Here is a 22,401-nt window from a genome sequence, read left to right as displayed (position 1 = left end):
GGCTTGTCACAAGCTCTCAGACATCTGCTTGCTGAAACCATACATGCCACGTGAGTTATTACTTCTCTTTCTCATACATTTCGCAGAGGCCCACTCTCCACTAACCCATAGGCATGAGATGCGTCCGGTGGCTGCATGCACCAGGACCTGTTAAGAGCTCGAAAACACTGACCTGTGCCCTCCTGTGCAGAGGATGGTCTTTCACCATTCCCATTTCACAGATGAGGAACCTCAAGGACTCTGTCCACCCAGGATCACAGCAAGGGCTGTTGAGGGAGAATGAGGAGGGGAGGCTGGCAGCCCTCCTGTGCCCCCACCACTAGCACTACCAAAAGCTGAGTGTACCACACTGGTTTTTCCGCAGCACACACCCTTTGCTATACTTGAGGAGACACCTTCAAGTGACAAAAGCTTTGAGAAAGTAAATAACCAGCTAAGCTCTGCCAGGGATGCCTAGCATAGACTGTACACCAGAGTGGGGTGAAAATCTCCTCTTTGCCTGCTCCAGCCTAGGAGATCCTCAGGGGCTGGATTTCTTCACATTTTGGCTAATAAACCAGAGAATGGGTTTTGTGTCCATAAAAAAAAGATCAGAAATCCTTTCCTCTGATCTGTCCAGCCACCAGCGTGACTGATGGAGCAAACCGCTCACCAGGGATCTGTTTAACTCATCATAACTTACAATACCTGAAGTCACGTTTTGGGCTCTGGGCTTCTACCATATTAACCTCCTTCCAACAGGTTCTAAAACCATTCACCAGCCCTCTCTCAAAACATTCATCCATGTCACTAGCCACAGGTACATACAGAAGACACAGTTTGGGTGGGACAGACCCCATAAGTAAAGCGGAGGATAGGAATTTTCCCTGCAGCCCATAGGCACACACAGCTGGATGCCCCTGCACCATGAGCTCACATCATAAAGAGCAAGGCTACTATTTTAAATGCACACCTCTTATTTCAAGGAAGGACATCCCCAGAGGTGCACCTTCTAGATTTCTCCTGGCTCAGGTGAGGAGGGCCTCAGCTCCACCATGTTCATGACCATGGCCTCAGCTAGTGGCAGACCCACATCCACCACCCACCCTTGGCCAGAGCCGGGGAATCATGGCCCAGCTGCTGAGAAGCCATGGCTCTGCACTTGGGTATGACTGCGAGACCTACTGGATCTTCTTCTCCGTGAGATGCTCTAGGGCAGAGTGACAGTCATCCATCTCTTGCACAAACTCCAGGTTCCTCTTCTCAGCTTTCTCCAGGTCCTGCCTCGCCTTGTCTCGCTCCCTTGCCATCTGCTCCACTTGTCCCCTGCCACAGGAAGGAGACAGTGTCAGAGGGGGGATACCTGCTCTGGGCCCAACAAGCCCTGTGTCTCCATGAATGATAGAAAGGGCTGCCTTAACTGGGTGCTGAGCATGGGCAGTGCTGTGCTCTGACCTCACTGCTACTACTAACCATTTCCTAAAAGTGGTTTCCAGAATTACTATGCCTGTTTTGCAGATGAGAGAGAGGCTAAATGACTTGTCAAGGAAGGTTTCTGGAAGGTTTCTGAATCAAGGAAGTCTGAACGTAGAGCCTTATGTTGTGTGACACCTCCAGATGGCCCAGAACAGGTAATAATTTATCCATGTCTCCCTCTTGTCCCCTCTCCCAGGGATCCCCAGCACCTAATCCAGGACTGGACACATGATGAAGAGAAGGCTGGCACCCATCACCCTGCCTGGTCACACCCTGTCACCTGCAGCCAGGTATCTGGATGAGTCACTTAGAGCAGAATGTGATTTGTGTGTGTAGCTCTCACTCTTTCCATTTACCCCAGTCCCCACATGAGGTTATGCACTAACCCTTGGCACTTGCTATTCTGGTGACTGTTTATCCCCCTGAAGGAACACAGAGCTTTTCTCCCTCCACCCTCCCAAGGCATAGTCTCTGGTCCTATTCTCAGAGTGCCTGAGGTCAGAAAGCTCATCTGTCAGCATCTAATTGAATGCAAAATCCTGAGGATGGAAATCATGATTTCTTCCCTGCAGCTTTGAAACATCAATAAACACAAAAACAATCTTTATGCCAATTTGCTGAGCATATGGATGGCCTGAATACTCAGCTAATTGAAACCTGAACCCAACTAAAATGGAATGCATTCTCAGGCCCCCTGTCATTGTGCACTGGGTGACCATGTTGAGGAACACTTCGTTCTACTGTCCTGCCAGCTGCCCCAGCCCAGGACCCTCTGCCTGTTCTTGGAACACATCCCTGCCAACTGTAAGATTTCTGTCTCTGCACCTGAGAGCTCCAGTGTCAGCAGGATGAGTGTCAGGTTCAAATTCCCCCTTTGGAATGTTGCTAAAAGGAACTAAGGGAGGACCTCAACATCAGTTTCTAGGCTTCTTACCAAGTGTGAAGGCAGACTGGTGACTCAGAAATTCTGTGGCCATTAAAGCCCTAGCAGCAGCTACCCCACAGGCCACTGGGTCCTCAGGCCCCTCTGAGACCACACAGGAGGATGCCACTCGAGGCACAGGTAGCCCTCTTCTGCACTCACAACTCAGCTCTTTCCCTGTCCCACCAAGAGTGCCCACTAAAGGACAGCCAGTGGGAAAGGTGGTGTCAAGTCCCTTGTCCCCTGGGACTGGCTTGGGGTAGACAAGGGCAGACTGCCCATTTCCCTCCAGGCAACGCAGCCAGCTATACCTCCACAACCTCCCCAACCTCCCCAACCACACTGGGCTCTTACTGGCGGAAGCTCAGCTCCTGGCGGTAGCAGGCCAAGGCTGCCTGTTGAGTGGCACCACCGACCATCATGAGCTCATTCTCAAGGGCCCAGGTCAGCTCCAAAAGATTCACCTTCTCATCCACACTGAAGCCAAGACTCTGGAAATAGCAAAGCCCATTGGGCGGGAAAGGATGTGTGACTTCTCCAAATACTTCCTGGCTTTCCTAAGAATAGGCCAGGCCCAGATCCACACTGTCCTGGTGGCAGCACCTGCCAACTCTTCTGTCTGTAAAGTCTCTGCCCTGCCCCCACCCATGTTACTCTGGTCTCCCCTCCCCCATAGTCCCTGTCAAAGCCAAGTTCTCCCCTCACCCCTCATCAGGGAGTATACGACCCAGGCTGGACAAAGACCTTCTTCCTGAAAAGGTAACTGACACAGAAGCAGAGGACGTCATGGGGACTGATAAGAGGCCGGCGGAGAGGCCATTTTCTGTGAAATAAGTTGCTGTATGAACCCTGCTAGCCTTGGGAGCTGTGTGAAGAGAACTGACCTGAGCCCAACACCACCAAGAAGCAAGCAGAGGATAGATGTAAAAGAGCCCTGACGACACCTCTGGGCACCTTCTCCCAAGTGCCTGCTCACGTGAGCCCGTAATATCCTCTCTCCTTAAGACATTTTGAATTGAGTTTTTATCATTTCAAACTAATAGAATCTCCATGAAGTATATGTATGGGTGGGTAGTTTTGTTGGTAGGAAAACGATCTAACAGAGAGATGAGCCATGGCCTAGTGGAGTGGAGCATTCTTTCCCTCAAGATTTTGAAAATAAGAGAATAAAACCGTTTACATTAAATGTATTGTACCACAATAATAATAATAATAAACCATACCCATATACCCCTCTGCTCAACTGACAATAACTAACACTTGCTACATTTGCTTTTTTAGTGTTGAGTATTCTTGACCTCTGCTCCTTCTATGATGTCAAAAAATTACAGTTACACCCACATCTAGAGGCAGGCACCATGTCAGGGACTGGAGAGAAGGGGCCACAGCATTCTCAGTCACACAAGGAAATGAGGCATGCTCCCTTTTTAAAAAAAATTTTTTTTTTAATGTTTATTTTTGAGACAGAGAGAGACAGAGCGTGAACAGGGGAGGGGCAGAGAGAGAGGGAGACACAGAATCTGAAACAGGCTCCAGGCTCCGAGCTGTCAGCACAGAGCCTGACGCGGGGCTCGAACTCACAGACCGTGAGATCATGACCTGAGCTGAAGTCAGACGCTTAACCGACTGAGCCACCCAGGCGCCCCCCTTTTTTAACTTATAAAATGGAGACCAGGCTTTCCACTGCTCCCCCACTTCCCAGAGCGCTTCTGAAGAGAAGTGACATCAGGGTAAAGCATATGGAATAACTGGGAAGCTCAAGCTGTTATTCCACAAGTAAAGATGTCCCAGCCATCATGTCACCAGACAGAGGGCACAGACATGATTGGTCACAGCAGCAACTTCCTGACCAAGAAGAAAGGAGTCATCAAAAACCACATGGCAAGGGTGTAAGCCAGCCTCCAAGACAGCCCCGTGTCTTTCACCTCCTGGCACCCATACCCAGGTATTCCCCTCTCACACACAACAGGGCCAACCTGTGTCACACACAGGACACTGAGGAAGTGACAGTGTATGACTTCCAAGGTTGGGGCTTGGAAGACACATAGCCTCCTCCTCACTCTCTCTTAGATGGCATTCCCAGGAAGTCACAGCCTAGTTGTGAGGAAGCTCAAGCAGCCCTAGGAAGGGGCCATGTGCAAGGAATGGAGGCCTCGTGCTACAGCAAGTATCAATCTGCCAACTTGGGAGCGGCGGTCCAGCCCCAGTCAGTCATTCACAAGACTGAGTACTGGCTGACATCTGATCAACCTCAGGGGAGACCCTGAGCTAGAGCCACCCACTACATAGCTCCCAAATTCCGGACCCACAAAAACTGCTCAAGACAAGAAGAGTTATTGTGTTTCAAGGTGTAATTTAGTGGTAATTTGTCGAGGGAGGACAAATAACCATTCCCAGGCCTCCTCCTAGAGCACTCTCAAGGGCCTGGATAAGAAGCTCCCTGAAATGGCCAGGGGTTTTGAGAAGCTGGGTATGTGATGTCAGCACATCCACACTAAGGGCTCACCCAGCTGATGCTTCCTTCTCAAGAGAAAGGCCTTTCTTTTTCAGACATGGTGTGCTTGGTTGTCTTGGTAGGACCAGCAGCCTGTGGTCTTCACCACCAGCATCACAGGTAAGCAGTTTCTGAGAGCGTCGAAGGCAGGAAGGGCCCGACCTGACATACCAGGATACCCAGAAGGCCTGCCCCACTCACTGCTGCTCCCGCCCTGGCTATGTGGGCTCAGGCAGCGACCTCATCTGTCATGTGAGACAGAAACAACTACACTGAGTGAAGAGTAAACAATGTCACAAACTTCACAGGTCCTTGCTTGGTGCCAAGTGCTGAGAGTTCAGTAAACACCTCTGCCCTTCAACAAAATGGAAGCAAATCCTCAATGCAACTAGTAAATTACAAATTGCTAAGGAAATGGAAATATTCTCTGACAGGAGGAAAGCTATAAAAAGGGTAAGTTATGAAGTGTCAGAGGCAAATTTGAGACTCACCATGCTCTAAAGGCAGCCAGCCCACCTCCAAATGACAGGGAATCAGGAATACAGTTTCAGGGAGAATCTCAAAACTGTGAATCCCTTTGCTCTTTGCCCTCCCAGGGGGCCAATCTAGTGACTAGGGCTCAGCCTCCAGCTCTCCCAAGGGCCAGGTGCCCAGTTCTGGCCTTACTGTCCAGTCTCTGCCCAGGCTGCTGGGTGGCCACACTCAGCAATGGCTAGGCCCAAAAGGGCCTCGCCCAAAGTGTCAGGAGGACTATCTTAAAGGTTGTCATTGAGCTCCTCTGTGAACTGTTAGTTTGTGCTAATAAGGACATTTTCAGAGGCAATATAAAAAAGCCTACCAAGAGTTAAAATGTGTAACTTCAGAAATCTAGCCTACCAAGAAATACCAGCTTAGGAACAGGAGGATATATAATCTAAACAAAATTTAGAACAGAAAAAAAATCTACATGTCCAATGATAAGAAAAAGGTAACAAATTAACAAGATATACAGTATACCAATTTTGCAAAAAAAAAATTTTAAAGCTGGAATATCCAAATATATATTTCTTTTCTGTGCTGGGGAAAAGCTCTGCAAAAACTCCCACTGAGCCGTGAGGTGTTGCTACTCCTACAGAATGGGAGCAAAAGGGGGCAGGCTTTATTACTTTATGATTTTGTGTACAGTTGACACTTAAAAAAATTTTTTTTAATGTTTATTTTTGAGAGAGACAGAGTGCGAGCAGGCGGGGGTCAGAGAGAGAGGGAGACACAGAATCTGAAGCAGGCTCCAGGCTCTGAGCTGTCAGCACAGAGCCCGATGTGGGGCTCAAACTCACGAACTATGAGATCATGACCTGAGCCAAAGTCAGACGCTTAACCAACTGAGCCACCCAGGCTCCCCCAGTTGACATTTTTTTTTTTTTTTTTTTACAGCACAAAGTGAAATTTGGAAATGAAGATCAGCAGTCCAGCTTACACACACACTTTTCCCCAGTATTCTTTTCTTACCCTTGTTCAGCCCCTGTGCACAACTGACTTGACTGCCCCAGAGCAAGCTCCCTTCAAACCCCAGGGGTCTGGCCCTGTGTCCCTAGGGGAGGTTGGACTGGCCCCCAGAAGAGGCCTGACCCCATCTGAAGACAGTCTTGTGGGCCAACCCCCCGAAGAGCATGCAGGAACTCAGGAGGAGGCAGCAGGGCAGTGTACCTCCACACCCAACACGGTGGAGGAGGGGGTCTGGGCAAGCAAATGAGGGGAGAAGAGCTTGGCCAGCCAGGCAGCAGCTCTGGGCAGAATTCGGGTTCACTATGGAGCTCATCTTCCACAAAATGGAAACACTCAGACTACTGGGACAGTGACATCCAGTAAGATGTCTCTACCACAAGGTAGGAAATTTTCTCCCCTCGTCTGGGATGGACCTCCATTGTCCAAGTAAGCAAAACATCTCCAAGGCTAACAATGTACTGAGGGAAATGTCTAAGATACCAAAACCTACCTTCAAGTGGATTTGTTTCAGATTTGTTTTCTCTGCTTATTTATTATCTCTTAAAGTTAAAATTTCTTATATTTTAATGGCAAAAAAAATAAAGAGGAAAATGATTCTAACAGGCCTTCCCTACATGGGGTTCCCCCAGAGAGTGCAGGCCCTGTGTGTCTGTGGGATTCTCTGTCCAGCCTCCTCTGAGAGCAAAGGGCCCTGAGGTCCCCCGCTGGCCCCATGCTGCCTGCATGCTCCCTCCAGGGCGGCTGTGAGTGACCAGTTCCAGACCTGCAAGATTTCTCTGCTGTTCCGAATCCCCTCCTGGGCCCACAGGGTGATGAGCTGCTCAGGAAAGGCAAAGCCGGTGCCATCATCAATACTGCACAAGAGGCGCAGGCCTGAGCACACGGACACCAGGGATGATGTTGTGGCAGTCTGGCAGCTGCCCTCCTCCAGGACCTGTGTGTAGAGAAAGTGGAAGTGCCTCTTGTTTATTTTTAGTATTTTCCAACTTCAGTAGCCTGTGCTCAACCTTTCACTGTCTCATTGAGGTCTGTCAAGAACAGCTCACACAGTGACCATTAGCTCTGTCTCCCAGACTAGTAAACAAAGGCATGACACCATCTCACAGTGTGCCCAAGACTGCACGGCTCTGCAGGTGGCAAAGTGGGGATTTGAACCCAGAGATCCGGGCACCCAGCCTATTGCCTTCTCTAAGACACTGGTGCCTGCTTTCCTACTGTCTACTCGAGGCTTGGCCCAAGGAACACATTCCAACACCCGTGTGGCCTCACATGTCAGCAAGAGCTTCTTAGTGGGAGGCATGAAGGGATTTTATAACCTCTCTCTCCCAAATCAGTACTGGTGTGCACCCGGCCTTAAAAAGCTAGAGAAGGCACATGCCAATGCTCAGAAATCCAGCCTGTGGAAAGAAACCCAGGACAGGCTTAAAAGAAGAGGCCCAAACAAAGTCACCCATCTGCTCAGGCCTCAGAAACACATCTCATAGCTGACAGAATTGGAGAGTTTTAAGAGGAAGGGGAAAAAAAATCTCTTGGCCAGAAAGCTGACCTGTTAGGCTTAAGGGCTATGAGAATCCATCAAGCAAGACTGCTTTCTGCCCCAGGCTGGCATTCTCTTCAGAACCAGCATTTGCTATCTGGGGCTATAAGAATGAGGAAAAACAGTCCCTTCCTTCTGGCCACTGGGGTTTCCGGCCCCCCCACCGCCCCTAGGGAACCCTTTCCTTGTTGGCCTCCTCTCAACTCCCCTCAAAGGAGTCTCTGCTATTCCCAAACATTCCAGGCTTTTCTCATTGCCTGAAACACTTCCCCCCCAATGCTTCCATGGCTGGGCACTTTCCAGGGCTCCACTCTGACACCCCCTCCCAGCCCAGGACCTCTCTCCTGGCACTCACTACCTCAGCAGGTACTCACAGGCCCATATGCTCTCATCTGTTCTCAACCATATCCCTATCTCTTCATAAACACTTAGGAATTGGGTGCTTACTAAAGCTGTGCTAGGTACAGCCCTACAAAGTAGGCATGTGACTCCATTTACAAAAGGGGAGAGGACAGACAGCTCAAGAATGGTCAGAAACATGCCATGGCCACAGTGGAGAAGCTCAGATAGCCAAATGCACCTGGACCACCCTTGTCTCCCCCCTACCTGCTTCCTTTGTGAGGACTGTGAACTTGGGGACAGGCATGTCATGGTGTAGCGGCGGGGGGGGGGGGGGTGCTGGGCCACATACTTGAGGGCCCAGCACCACCATGCCACGCAAGAGTCCACACACACGGGATACAACACCCTCCACCTGCAGCTGTGTTAGCTCAGGGCACTTCCTGGGTAGTCAGGTGTTCCTTGGGCACCTGCATCTGACTAGAGGTGGGTCCTGCCTGGTCTCATTCCTGCGCCCCATGGCTCAGAGTCCTGTCCAGCTGTGCTTCCTCATTGGGACACAGGAACAAGGGGCAGCTCCACCACAGAGGAGGCACCCTCCCTCCACTGGCTCCAAGCATGACTTGGTGGGACTTCATGGCCTCTGACCTTACATGGCCTGACACTTTCCTTTAACACTCCTAGTTTCTTCTCTCTCCATTCTCATCAGGTTCAGATTCAGAAATGGGACTCTCAGATTACACCTAGTGCAGCAGAAAACAACATTACTCATCTTGTACCGCCACCTACAAACTACAGGATCAGCCACATCAGCAGAGAAGCATTGGCAAGACTCCCCCAGAGAACCTTGCCCTTTGGTGGAAGAGGGAGGTTCTCCTCTCCTGGGATGGAGAAAAACCAAATGCTAAGCCAACGGTCAGCCAATGAGATCACAATTTAAATAACCGCCTAAAATCTGCTCTTCTCCATCTGCAGAGACCTGGTATTTGAATGAGAGATAAAATTCAGGAACACAACACAGGGAGAGTACAAGGAAAGGAGTACCTGGAGAGCTACTCCTAGGGAAGGTACAGAATGCTCTCACTGCACCACAATGGGGAGGAGAGAAGAAGCTCTTCTAATGGAAGGTACACTGGGATAGGCTTCTTGAGGAGAAAATCGAGGAACTGCCATGTAATCCTCATAAAACCCCTATGAGGTAGACACCATTTTACAGATGAAGAGCCTGAAGCTCAGAGAAGGCAAATAACTCATTCAGGGATACACAGTTAGGGAGGGGCAATGCCAGATCAGCAGAAGACCTGTGTGATTCTAGAATCTAAATCACATGGCCTCCCACTCACATACGTATGTGTACATACCCCCACCAACTCCCAGGTCTGTGAAGATGATGAAGGCCAGAGTGACAGCAGTTGCTGCTGTGGTTCAAAGCTTAATCATCCCATTTTACCTGGTGATGAGACCAGGACATGCTCGGTTTGATGGGAGTGGAAGACTCTGGAAGTGAAGTGGGCCCGTGATTGAATAGGCCAAGCTGGAATTCCTCAAGACTCACTCTGCCATCTCCATCTTGATCCAGTTTGTTAAACAGGTCCTCCAGTTCCTAGACAAAAGCCACCACACCTGTGCTGAGGCCCCACGCACAAGCAGCTGCATGCCAGTCACCACCACCCAGGCCTTCCCTGGGCAGTCTCTTGTCCTTACCAAACTCACCTAATGTCCCCTGACTCTGTCTTGTGACATCTACATACCTGGTCAGTTTCCACCCTGCTGTGAAGGGGTGCCACGTGCACTTCCTAATTCCATAAATACCCATTCAGAGTAACTTGCTGGATGGCAGGAAGAAGACATACATATGGAGGGGGTCCTGGGCCCCAGCAATTCAGAGAACAGCAAGGACAGCAGGACTAAGGGGAACTTTAGTAAGGAGGCACTTCCCCATCACATCACCACTGCCCACCCCCCTCCCCTTGGCCCCTGCAAGGGAGTGCAGCCTGCCTCAGAGGGCATAACATCTGGGTTGGGCGGTAGAACTAGGCAATGCAGGAAGGGGAAAGGGCACTCCAGGCAGAGAAAGGGTCATAAGTGCAGGTGCTCAGAAGCTGGTGAGGCAGGCCATACATGACCTGTGTGGGCGCAGACCTCAGCAGAAGCACTGGGAGTTACCAGAGGACTTTAGACCATAAAGTAGTACAACCACATCAGTGTCTGGAGGATGAAGGGACTCTCCAGATGCAACAGCAACCTGACCACCACAAAGAACCTGTCCTTGAGTGTGGTCTGCCTCAGACCCTCTCACCTCCTTCTCCAGTGCCTGGAGCCCGATGCTTTGGCAGACCACAGCCAGCTCCTGCTCGCTGAGGTGGCCGCTACTGCCAACACCTAGCTTTTCCCAGATGCCACGAACCCGGCTCTCAGGGGTGTCCAGGGGGAGGCTGCAGGGCTTCTGGAGGCATCTGAAGACCTCAGAACCCCAAGCTGGCAGCTGGCCTGAAGCAGGAAGAGTGACAGGTAAACCTGATGTCCAGGTAGAAGCACTTAGGGGAAATATACCAATGCTGGCAACTGACTCTGAAATCAGATGGATGGGCAGGTGGACACACTTGAGTAGTGAAGCATCAAAGGTGGAATCTAGGTGATGAGTACATGGCTGTTCACAATATGATTCTTTCATCTTCATTCTGTGTTTCCAAATTTTCATAATAAAATGTAGGTGGGGGTGGGAGGAACCTCTGGTCCATGTGGGGAAAGCTTTTTCTCATAAAGTCAGACCACTGGAAGCATATAAAAGAGGGCTGCATTATTTGTATTTACAAAAAACAAAACAAAACAAAAAAAAACCCCTAGTTTTTAAAAAATAAATTTCAGAAACTAGTGTTTCTGAGCTTTGCCAGAGAAACAACTTGTGGAATGGACAGACTTTGGGGGTGCCCATGAGAAGCCATCATGGATGAGCCATGCTTCAAGCCAGACATTCCCTCTACAGTCAGTCCACGCCACCCAGCCTGACACAGAGAGGCAGCTCAGACTCCACATGACTGAAGTTCCCCATCAGCAGCTTGGGTAATGGGCTACTTTGACATTAATTACTTTGATAGCCCAACTAAGAACAAGAAAGTCACTTTTCCTGAGGAAAGCCAGGCCTGTGTGCTCATGAACAACACTGTGTTGGGTTGAGGAAAATGCCTTAAAAAAATTTTTTTAATGTTTATTTTTGAGGGAGGGGAAGGGAAAAGAGACAGGGAGACACAGAATCTTGAAGCAGGCTCCAGGATCTGAGCTGTCAAGCAGGGCTTGAACTCACAAACTGAGAGATCATGACCTGAGCTGAAGTCAGATGTTTAACCGACTGAGCCACTCACGCACCCTGGAAAATGCCTTTTTTGAGATCTCTTCCAGCATAAAGTGTCTGAAATTTCTAAGTAAAAGCATAAAAGCACCTCTGATACTAGGGTTTATTTCTCAGGAATGGCAAAGGAGATAAATAAATCCTCTGAGGTCTGATGTGAGTTTCATGCACACTGTCAGTTCTAACCCAGTGAAAAGGTTTCTGTTCGAGGCTAGGAAGAACCCAACCTGCTCTGCAGGCAGAGAGACCCAAAATTGCACTGTGCACAACCTTCCTTTCCTGCCCTAGATTTAGAATTTGAAACCAAGACGGTTAAGATGTGATCACTTGGCTGCTCTTCCTTATCTATGTGCTTTGTCCAGCAGCTGAGGTGGGTGCTCAGGTCAGTTCCCCTGACATCCACTAAGTTAAACACTGAACAATGGCTCTCGTCCTTGAGGATCACAATCTAGATCATGCTCAGTTCCAACTGCTGATTTTTTACTGCAGCAGAAATTCAAAAGGTCAACTGTGGTCTCCCTCTCCAAGTAAAGTTTCTGCACTTTCTCCTCTGTGTGGGAGGTATGTTTAAAGCATCCCCAGACACACATGTGGGCACACTGCTATCTTATGTACCCCTGCTTTTGCCTTCCAGTTGCCCCTGCAAGGCTCCTGAGGGCCAGGACCACATCTGCTATTTTATCTGGAGCACAGACACAGAGCCACTGGAGGTTGCCAAGACTGCTTGCACACAGCCAGGAAGACGATGTGCCCAGGCCTGGCACATTAAGAAGGGAGTGCAAGAGGCCTGGGACCTCAGGCCATGCCTGCCACCTGGAGTCATGCTGGTCCTCACAGATTGCGAGATGTGGCCCAACCATACTGCCCCCTTGGCCAGGGGCCTCTGTCCAAGGATCTGACCTCAGGGGATGCTGAGCACCAAGTGACTACCTCCCAGCTGGGACCACTTCTGGAGAAGGGGCCCACCAGATACAGCACCCACTCTGCATGCTTCCCAGGAAATTACACATGGCTGGCTCACCAACCAACAAGCCAGCTCCTTGAACTTCAAAGCACTGATCAAAGACAGGGAGCACCAACCATGAGTCTGTGGCTTTACCTTGTGCTTCAAACAACTCATTCTGAGGTTCTTTAGCACTTTCAGCTTCTTCATCTGACTTGAGACTCTGTAGAAAAACGAAAAGAAGGATATATTTTGGAGCTAGGTAGGGACTGAAGAAGAGGACAAACAGCTGGTGAGATGCAGCTCCTCGGGCAAAACCCCCCACCTACAGATGGCCTTTGCACCAAGCCATGAGGCACGGGCACAGAACAGCTCCTTCTCACAGACCAAGCACTACAATGTAGACACAGAGACACATGAGGCTCCTCAACATAAACCAAGTCATCAGTACTTAACACTAAAAACATAATCAAGCACTTGTACCCAAACAGGAATGAAAAATCCTCCCCAAACCAACACCTCCTTGTGGTGCTGGCTTCGGACACCAACACTGGAGAGGAATGGCCAGGGAGTATGGTCAACCTTCCACTGCATGACATTATCTTGCTCAAGCTTGATGGTCCTCACTTCTCTGTACCCTGTCCCTTATCATCCAGATCAGTTCAGCAAACAGTTGGAGGGAGAGTAGTTCTCCCTGTCCCTCCAGGAGCTCCAGGGACAGCATGATACATAGCAAGCACTGACTCCTCAGTGCCCTTTGCAAGCTGTACCCTGAAGGGGGCAGGCCATCAAGAAACACTTGACTGTGGGGCGCCTGGGTGACTCAGTTGGTTAAGCGTCCAACTTTGGCTCAGGTCATGATCTCACAGTTCGTGAGTTTGAGCCCCACGTCGGGCTCCGTGCTGACAGCTCAGAGCCTGGAACCTGCTTCAGATTCTGTCTCCCTCTCTCTCTGCCCCACCCCCGCTCATGCTTTGTCTGTCTTAAAAAAAAAAAAAAATTAAAGAAACACTTGACTCAGGTAAAAACCTCATGTTTTTGTGGCCAAGTTGGCTGACTACAAAGTCAAAGTCTGCTTCTGACAGGTGCTATGCATCCCACATCTGATTCTGGAAGGAATGCCAAGTTGGCCAAGACTCAGCACTCCTCAGAGCCAGCATTGAAGTGAGAGTGGAATCTGGGAGCAGGTGGTATGTCCCATTTTTCTAATGCATTCAGCCCAACTGACAACCCTAAAAACAGCATTCCTCCATGTTCTAGTTCCAGGGATCAAAGATGGTTTTAAAAAGCAGAACAGGGGGCGCCTGGGTGGCTCAGTCGGTTGAGCGGCCGACTTCGGCTCAGGTCATGATCTCACGGTCCGTGAGTTCGAGCCCCGTGTCGGGCTCTGTGCTGACCGCTCAGAGCCTGGAGCCTGTTTCAGATTCTGTGTCTCCCTCTCTCTCTGACCCTCCCCCATTCATGCTCTGTCTCTGTCTCAAAAATAAATAAACGTTAAAAAAAAATTAAAAAAAAAATAAAATAAAAAGCAGAACAGCATAATGGAGATAGAGCAGACTCCTTAGACCTCTATCCCTGCAGACCAAAGTTAAAAACGATAAAAAAGTGAATGCCTGGGATTTGTTGGTATTGCCCAGGCATAGCATGTCCCTGAGCAAAGAAACTCTAGGATTTAAATAGATATGCTTGCCTCAACAAATGCTGAACATATAATCAAATTAATGTGAGGGTCTTATTGAAGATAAGTCCCCATAAAGCCCCACCTGACAAAATGGACATCACAGAGAGTAGGAACCAGGAACCTTCTGGAATTCTTGAAAATAAGTCTAAGGACTCCACAGTTAACTTGAAAGTTATGGATCTGTCCCATGGATATTTCCTGACATGAAGGCTGTAAGGCTCCAGCAGACCATCTTCTGCAGTATCTCGGCAGCAGTGAACAATTTAGAGACATGGGAGGATAGAATCAACCCTCAGAGCCCTGGGAGGTCTCAGCACATGTTTGCCAAATTGTAAGTGGTATATTCTTGGTATATTCCAAGTGTTCAAGGCAGGTGGGACCATGGGCCTATTGGTACTTCCAAGTTCCTAACCTTACAAGGGCACCAGAAAGGCATCTTTCTTTCTTTTCTCACTCTTATGAAACCATAAAAAACAGCCTTCTCACAATGGTGGGGGGAAAGTTGGTGGTGATAAGCAGGAGAGGGAAAGAAACAAGTGATTTTAGCACAAATTCTCCACTGCCCTAATGTCTGAAGAAGTACACTCTGGCCAGAATTCCCTGCAGACAGACCCAGGACACTTTAACAATTCTTTTTTTTTTTTTTTTTTAAGTTTATTTATTTATTTTGAGAGAGAGACAGAGAGAATGAGGGGGGGGAGGGGCAGAGAGAGAGAGACAAGGAGAGAACCTCAAGCAGACTCCACACCTAGCATGCAGCCCAACATGGGGCTAGATCTCATGAACCATGAGATCATGACCTGAGCCAAAATCAAGAGTCAGTCATTTAACCAATTAGGTCACTCAGGCACCCCAGACTTTAGAATGAAATGTCATTCCCCAAACTGCACCCTTGTTTCTGGCAACTTGAGATGCCCAGAAATGCCCACCTGCCCCTCACATCCTCTTATAGTCATGTCACAATGACTAAATGAGATGGTGGCCTAGGGTGGGGAAAGGAGGAACTCGGACCCACCTCCACACTTTCCAGAGATGCAGAGCGGCGGAGCTGGCCTCTCCCAGTGGCCCTCGCCTGCTGTTCTGGTAAACATTTGGCTCCTGTTGCAGAGCCACATGGCTCAGGCTCAGGGCAGCTCCAGCGACCATACCATTTAGAGCCACTCACATACTTTGGCGGGACAGCACGCGAGGCAGCTGGAAAGAAAATATGAGGTTTGGTGGAGGGGGTGGGGAGGGACAGGGAGCGGATGGTCTGTGCACACTGCAGCAACACATTTCAAGATATGGAGTGTAGCTCTCACAGAGGCACACAGAAAATGTCTGGAAGAACACAGACAGCAGTTAACGGTGGTCAATCTATTCCTCAGGCAGGGAACTGAGAAACCCAGGCTGGGAGATGGGGACTTTCTACTCTAAACTCTATGTGCTATTTAAAGTTTTCTGAGCATACTGCTTTTATGTAGTAAAAGACTACTACTAATACAAAAAGACTTTTTGTTTACATAATAAGAGACTAATACTAATAGCTTTTTATACAAAGAAAAAAAACCCTCCAATATTCCAGCAACATACTGTTCTAGAGACCAGAAGGTCACTTCCTACCCTGCTTACTTCAGGACCCCATCTGGACAGGACTGTCAGGGAGCTGTGGGCATGGACCTCACACACAGCCAAGGGAGGCTCAAACTCTGCAGGTCTGAAGTCTGGGGCAAAGGCAGGCATGAGTTTTAGTCTGGGATTCATGAGAATCTCTTAAACCCTAATAACCCTTTGCATTTCCTTCTTCCCTCCTTACCTGTTCACATTTGTACACAATGTGACCTCTCAGGCAGAGAAGAAATGATACTGACTCTGTGAGGAATTTGGGTGAGTAAGAAACAGACTTGGAGAGGGTATCATGGGCAGCAGCCAGGACACGACATAGGTTCAGAGGGAAGCAGCCAGCATGGGCCAGTTGGAAAGAAAAGCATAGGATCTAATGAAATAATTCCAGGCCAGGAAAACAGAATTTCAATGAAAGGTGTCATGCTTCTTTAAGTCAAGTACCACATCATTCCTTTCTTCCATTCCCCCTGACCTTGACCCCTGACTCCTGACCTTGAGACCACATCAGAGGAAGGGGCTGGGTCCAGCCTGGCCAACTGAAAGTACAGTGATGCCAGTGACAGACAGACACTGGGGATGAGGGAGGAGTTTTAGGGAGGAAGATGCCAAGTTCCATGTGGGATGTGCAGACTATGAAGTGACAGCATGACATTTAAGACAGCTGACAATATGCAGGGTGACTATAGCATGTCTCACCTCACTGGGACACTTGAAGGTAATCGTAAATTATACCAATCAGCCTGGGACAACAGGCATGTGATGTACTGAAGAGGAGGGCAAAGTTTCCAAGCCAGCAGAGAGAAAAAAGGAGGGAGCAACCCAGCAGTGTTCAGAAGGGGCAAACTATAAATATAGAGAAAGGCTCCTACCAGAGAGCTGCCAAAAGGGTAAGTGAAAGTCAGTGAATTTGGGCTCTTGCATATGAGCATCGTTTCTGGTTACAGAGAGGCTGTGGGCTGGCTGATGTGGGTGGGAGAAGAATCCTCCTTCCACCTTGAGGGGGTATAAGAAGAAGGAAAGTCGTATCAGGCAGGAAATGGGAAGCTGGGGCACAGTTGGGAAACCAAGTGCAGAAAAATCAGAGGGGCTCTGATGTCCCCTTGATCTGCCATGAAGGAAAGGAGTCTCAGGGCACACATATGACCATTTAATTGAGGACAGCTTTGAGATCTGAAAGAAAGGAAAAAGGCAAAGAAAACAAAAGAATTGAAAGAAGAAGGGGGAAAAACCACAAGTCCTAGAATACTTTCTTATCTCTTTGGAGAAACTGAGTGCATGCCAGAGATCTAGTTTTAAGTTTAGAAGCTCCACACATTCTCTAGCATGGGAGGAGCATATATAGTGTCAGGGACCCTGGGCATCGCCCTTCCATTCCTATCCACGATCACATGCCACATTCCCAAATCTTGTGTTAGTAAAGGCCTGTGGCATTCTTCACCTCTTTCAGAAGAACAGTGTCAGACAAAGTGACCAGCGAATGCCCCAGGGGTCATGCAGGGTTCTCTACACTATACCCAGGTGCCGTGTAGCCTTTAGCAGCCAGCTGAAGGAGCGGGTTCTGGCTACACTTGTATACAAGGGCCCAGTGCTTACAACAGGAAAACCGGAACTCAAATCTTGGCCACAGTTCCAAGATCTATGTGGGATCTTGGACAAATCCCTTCACACATCAGCCCTCAGTTCCTCATCTGAATAATGGGTATGATAATGCCACAGGATTCTGTGAGCCTGGCACACTGAAGACAACTGATGTGAGGTATCATCCTTTCCACTCCCCATTCCCCTGCCCCAAGCTCTCCCACTATTATCCCTGTTATCTGGTCATGTACCTGCTCTAGACCAAGGGTCCACTGTGGGAGGAGCCTGCTGCGGACCAGAAGGAAAAGAGCTCCCTCCTCGATCTCATCAATACCATACCTCCAACCTCAAACACAATGCCCCATGCCCTATTTCACTCACTGCCCAATACTCACCACAGGTAGCCAAGATGGGTCTGAAGCACATCAAGTGGCTGTCATTCACAGCCTGAAGTCCAATGGAACAGGCACTGAGAATGTCCATCACCATCTTCTGACCCTCAACCCACAATCTACATGCCCCTGAGTGGACCTCTTTCCAAGCCCTCCCTCCACCTCCTGACCATTACCAAAGCCAGGGGGCATTCCTCCTCAGGATGTCCCTTCCATTTGGAAATTCTATCTTTGTCCCTCCAGCTCCATTCCCATGACAGGCATGTCAGCACAGCACAACACTACTGCCTGGCATAAGATACATCTGCAAATGACTGCTGGTCATGTAATGGCTCCCACCCCTGGTCAGATCTTCCCAAGGCTGGTGGCATCCTATCTGTTCTGCCAACCTCAGTGGTCTAGATATACCTTATGTCTGCACTGAGCTTTCAAATCTTGAAACTTCAACTGCTCCACAGTTGAAGATATAAAGTTCTACTTTATCTTGTCAACACTTCATGCTGTAAGGACAGCACGCAGTATTATTTGACACCTGTGATACTGTGATTTATAATAAATATATATTTGGTCTTCACCCCATCCCTGGCAACCAAACCTGAGTTTATGTTAATGAGGTGACCCCTAGAATGCCCTTCAGAATGGGGGCTGGTTGCCTGGACACCCAACCATGTGATTAGAGGGTTAGAACTTTCAGCCCCACACCTGACCCCCAGGGAAGTGGGAGGGGCTGGAGGTTGCATTCAGTCATAAATAGCCAGTGGTTTGATCAATCATGCCTATGTAATGAAGCCTGCATAAAAACTCAACAGGATGGGGTTCAGAGAGCTTTTGGAGTGAACACACAGAGATTGGGGTAGAGTGGTGTGTGGTGAGAGGGCATGAGCTCTCCATCCTTTCCCCACACCTTGCCCTGTGCCCCTCCCTCTTCCATCTGGCTGTTCCCAAGTTCTATCCTTTTATAATAAAGTGGTGATTTAGTAAGTAAACTGTTGCTCTGATTTCTATGAGCTGCTCTTGCAAATGAATTGAACCTAAGGAAGGGGCTGTGGGAATCTCTGACTTACAACCAATCAGAAAGAGAGGCAACAAGCTGGACTTGTGACTGGCATCTGAAGTGGGGGCCATCTTGTAGGACTAAGGCTACAAGGCTATCTCCAGGGAGGTAATGTCAGGGTTGAGTTGCAATGTAGGACACCTAGATGGTGCTGGGGAATTGCCTGGTGTGGGACAAACTACCACGCATTTGGTGACCAGAAGTGCCAGAAGTATTCAGAGTGCTATGTGTAAAGGAAAGCAATAGAGCTTTTCCTCTCCAACACTATGGACAAATAAGGAAACAAAAGAAGAAGAAAATCCAATGTCTCATCCCAGTCCACACAGCTTGGCAGTCAGACAGTGGAGTTAGGATTTAATTCTCAGACCTACCAATATCCTTCAGTCTGAATACCACACTCCTGAAGGTAACAGATAAATAATGAAAAAAACTTAAGGTGAGTGGAGAAAGTCCTCTTACTAGATTCCAAGGAACTACTGTCTTCATCCGAGGGGCCAGCACCAGCATTTGATGACAACACTGCCACAAAACCTTCCTTAAATTCCTCAAAGTTAACCTAGTAAATGTAAGAAAACAGAGGTCAGTGTTACTTTCAACAGATCACATATGTAATACCTTAGCCTTTTGTTTATATTCTCACATGGAACATATTGCTGCCTTTAGCACTGAGAGCATTCATTTCATTTTTTCTAATATTCACTTAAGATTTTTAAAAATTTTATTTTGAGACCGTGTGTGCACACCAATGGAGGAGGGGTAGAGAGAAAGAATCCCAAGTGGGCTCTGTGCTGATGTGGGGCTTCAACAATCACGAACTGTGAGATCATGACCTCAGGCCAAGTCAAGACTCGAACACTTAACCAACTGAGCTACTCACACACCTCAATATTTTTTTTAAGTAGACTCCACACCCAGCACAGAACCCAATTTGGGGCTTGAATTCACAATCCTGAGATCAAGACCCTAGCCAAGATAAGAGTCAGATGCTTAACTGACTGAGCCACTCAGGCACCCCTAAGAATTTTTGAAATAGAAGAATAAGGAAAGCAAGCCAAGAACTGATTACCAACAAAACCCAATTACAAATTTTAATAAGTACATCAAACAACATAATTAGAAAATTGAACCAAAAAGGGGTATCTGATGATCATAAAACATTAATATACATAAAGAAAATATTCAGGCTATCACCACCCCATCAAGAAATGGAATATTGCCAGCATCCCAGAGGGGCCTCCACCATGGCCCCTTTTGATTAAATCACCCGCCCCCCTACTCTGACTTTTATAGTAATAACATCTTTGCTTTTATACATTTGTATGCATCCCTGAGCAATATGGCTTAGCTTTGCTTCCTTTCAAATTTGATCTAAATGGAATTATATGCATATATTCTTTTATCCCCTGCTTCTTAAAACTCAATATTACTTCTGTAATACTCATTCAAGCTGCCATGCATAATTCTTTTTTGCTGCTATATAGCATTCCATTGTTTAACGGTGTATTTACTAACTATTCTCCTGCTGATGGATATTCCCATTGTTTCCAGTGTCTGATTATTTACAAAAAAAACCAAAACTGCTCTAAACATTATTGCACATTTGTCCTTAGGAGTTTCTCTAGTGTATATGCAGAAGAATGGGATTGTGGGGTCATAGAATATGCATTTGAATCTTCTTGGTGAACTGAATCTTTTATCACTATAAAATGCTAACCCTCTTTAGTTCGGAAATGTTATTTACCATAAAGACTAGCTTTCTTCTGATTAGTATTTACATGCTATACCTTTCCATCAAATTTTAATAATGTTAGTTTTTTATATCCTTATATTTCTGATGTTTGTGAAAGCTTTATCTTTTAACTACTTAGTCTATTTACATTTAACATAATTACTGATATAGTTGGATTTAAATCTACTATTCTGGGGCGCCTGGGTGGCGCAGTCGGTTAAGCGTCCGACTTCAGCCAGGTCACGATCTCGCGGTCTGTGAGTTCGAGCCCCGCGTCAGGCTCTGGGCTGATGGCTCGGAGCCTGGAGCCTGTTTCCGATTCTGTGTCTCCCTCTCTCTCTGCCCCTCCCCCGTTCATGCTCTGTCTCTCTCTGTCCCAAAAATAAATAAAAAAATAAATAAATAAATAAAAATAAATCTACTATTCTACAGTGTGCTTTCAATCTGCTTCTGCTTGTGTTTTCTCCCTTGTTTCCTCTCTTTGGATTTACTGACCTTTTCTTTAGGACTTCATTTTTCCTTTACTAAGTTATAGGTTATGCACTCTATTTCCATTCTCTTTTCCTTCATTCTAAAAATTACAATGTGCATCCCCAGCTTATCAAAGTTTACTGTTAGTCAATACTTTTACCCTCTTCCACAGCAATACAAAACCTATGTAACAATTTAATTTCATTTACTACACTCCTGACTTTCATGCCTTTGTTATCAATTGTTATACATTTTAACTCACTCTATTTTAACCTCCCACAAAATATTATTTTTGCTTTATATAATCAATGTTCATTAAGAATTATACAAATATTTACTGCTTTGTTTTTCGTTTATTTTTGTGTTTCTGACCTTCTGTCTAGGATAATTTTCCATCTATTTGAGGTACATCCTTTAGAATTTCATTTTTCTTAAGTATGCTGGTGCTAAGCTCTTTTTAGTTTGATTGTCTGAAATGTTTTTATTTAACTTTCAGTAAAGTTTTTTTAAGTAGAAAAAATTTATTAAAAGAATAGTGGAAATGACCCAGATATCCATAAATAGAATGGGTAAATAAATTATGATATAGTCAGACAATGAAATATGATGATGGAAAAAAAAAAACACTGACAGAGATATGATACTGAGTAAAAAAAAAACCCAGAGAGGATGTGCTGAGCATGTACTGTGTATTTCCATTATATAAAGTTCAGAAACAGACAAAGCAAATCCATGGTGCTAGCATCAGGACAGCTGGTAGCCTTAGTGAAAGAGGGACTGCAAGGGACATGAGGAGGGATTCAGGATGCTGGTTACCCAGGTGCACTCAGCATGGGATATTCATTGAGTATATACTTCTGATATGTGCTCTTTTCTCTATGGATGATTTAATAAAAGTCACACAGAAAGAAATCAACAGATGAGATTAGATAGGTCAAGAGGTCACCAGTAAATGCTGAAAAAGCAGGTTTGGGGCTGTAGGTACAAGCATGCTTCCCAAGTCTGGCACAGGACTTGAATGAGCAAAACTCTGTTGCTGCTGCTGAGCACTAAATGCAGCTGTCTGCTGAGGATACATGTGTTATTATGACCTGACATTGGATTATTTGTGCATTTGTTTATTTTTGTCTCTAGCATGTGATGCCACTTCTGGCAAATAGTTTATGGGATATGTTTGCCTCTGTATCTTTTCCTAACTGAGCAGAATTCATCTTTTCACTGATGCGTTCTTTCACCTTTACTCTTAAAGGACCTTGCTGAGTATGGAACTCAGGTTGCCAGGTGATTTCTACTAGCACACTGGAGATACCTTTCCACTGGTTTCCAGCTTCTGCTGTTATCTTTCAGAAGGCAGCTGTCAATCTAAC

General features: G+C 47.2%; 1 protein-coding gene and 1 long non-coding RNA gene across 9 annotated transcripts in view; one reads left to right on the top strand and one right to left on the bottom strand.

Moving 5' to 3' along the window:
• The window catches only part of NINL (ninein like), a 205,455-nt gene that overhangs the window by 71,146 nt on the left and 111,908 nt on the right, over window positions 1–22,401 (bottom strand). For all 8 annotated transcript variants that reach the window (XR_009248766.1, XM_058684663.1, XM_058684661.1 and 5 more), the window contains 8 exons: window positions 19,294–19,390; window positions 15,221–15,399; window positions 12,681–12,747; window positions 10,532–10,722; window positions 9,683–9,835; window positions 7,120–7,290; window positions 2,732–2,868; window positions 1,165–1,305 (listed from right to left, as the gene is read on the bottom strand). Coding sequence is in view for 7 of the 8 variants with exons in the window: in XM_058684663.1 (XP_058540646.1) it covers window positions 1,165–1,305; window positions 2,732–2,868; window positions 7,120–7,290; window positions 9,683–9,835; window positions 10,532–10,722; window positions 12,681–12,747; window positions 15,221–15,399; window positions 19,294–19,390 (1,136 nt within the window). In the remaining variant the exon portion in view is untranslated. The remainder of the gene's footprint in view (window positions 1–1,164; window positions 1,306–2,731; window positions 2,869–7,119; window positions 7,291–9,682; window positions 9,836–10,531; window positions 10,723–12,680; window positions 12,748–15,220; window positions 15,400–19,293; window positions 19,391–22,401) is intronic.
• On the top strand, window positions 15,334–16,682 carry LOC131485313 (uncharacterized). Its single transcript, XR_009248767.1, has 3 exons — window positions 15,334–15,417; window positions 16,034–16,071; window positions 16,550–16,682. It is a non-coding gene; the product is annotated as an uncharacterized LOC131485313 (long non-coding RNA).

This window comes from Neofelis nebulosa, chromosome 9, assembly GCF_028018385.1.
Source record: "Neofelis nebulosa isolate mNeoNeb1 chromosome 9, mNeoNeb1.pri, whole genome shotgun sequence".
NCBI classification, from domain to species: domain Eukaryota; kingdom Metazoa; phylum Chordata; class Mammalia; order Carnivora; family Felidae; genus Neofelis; species Neofelis nebulosa.
Note: the sequence above shows the minus strand (reverse complement) of the source record. Positions and strands in the feature narration are given on the sequence as shown.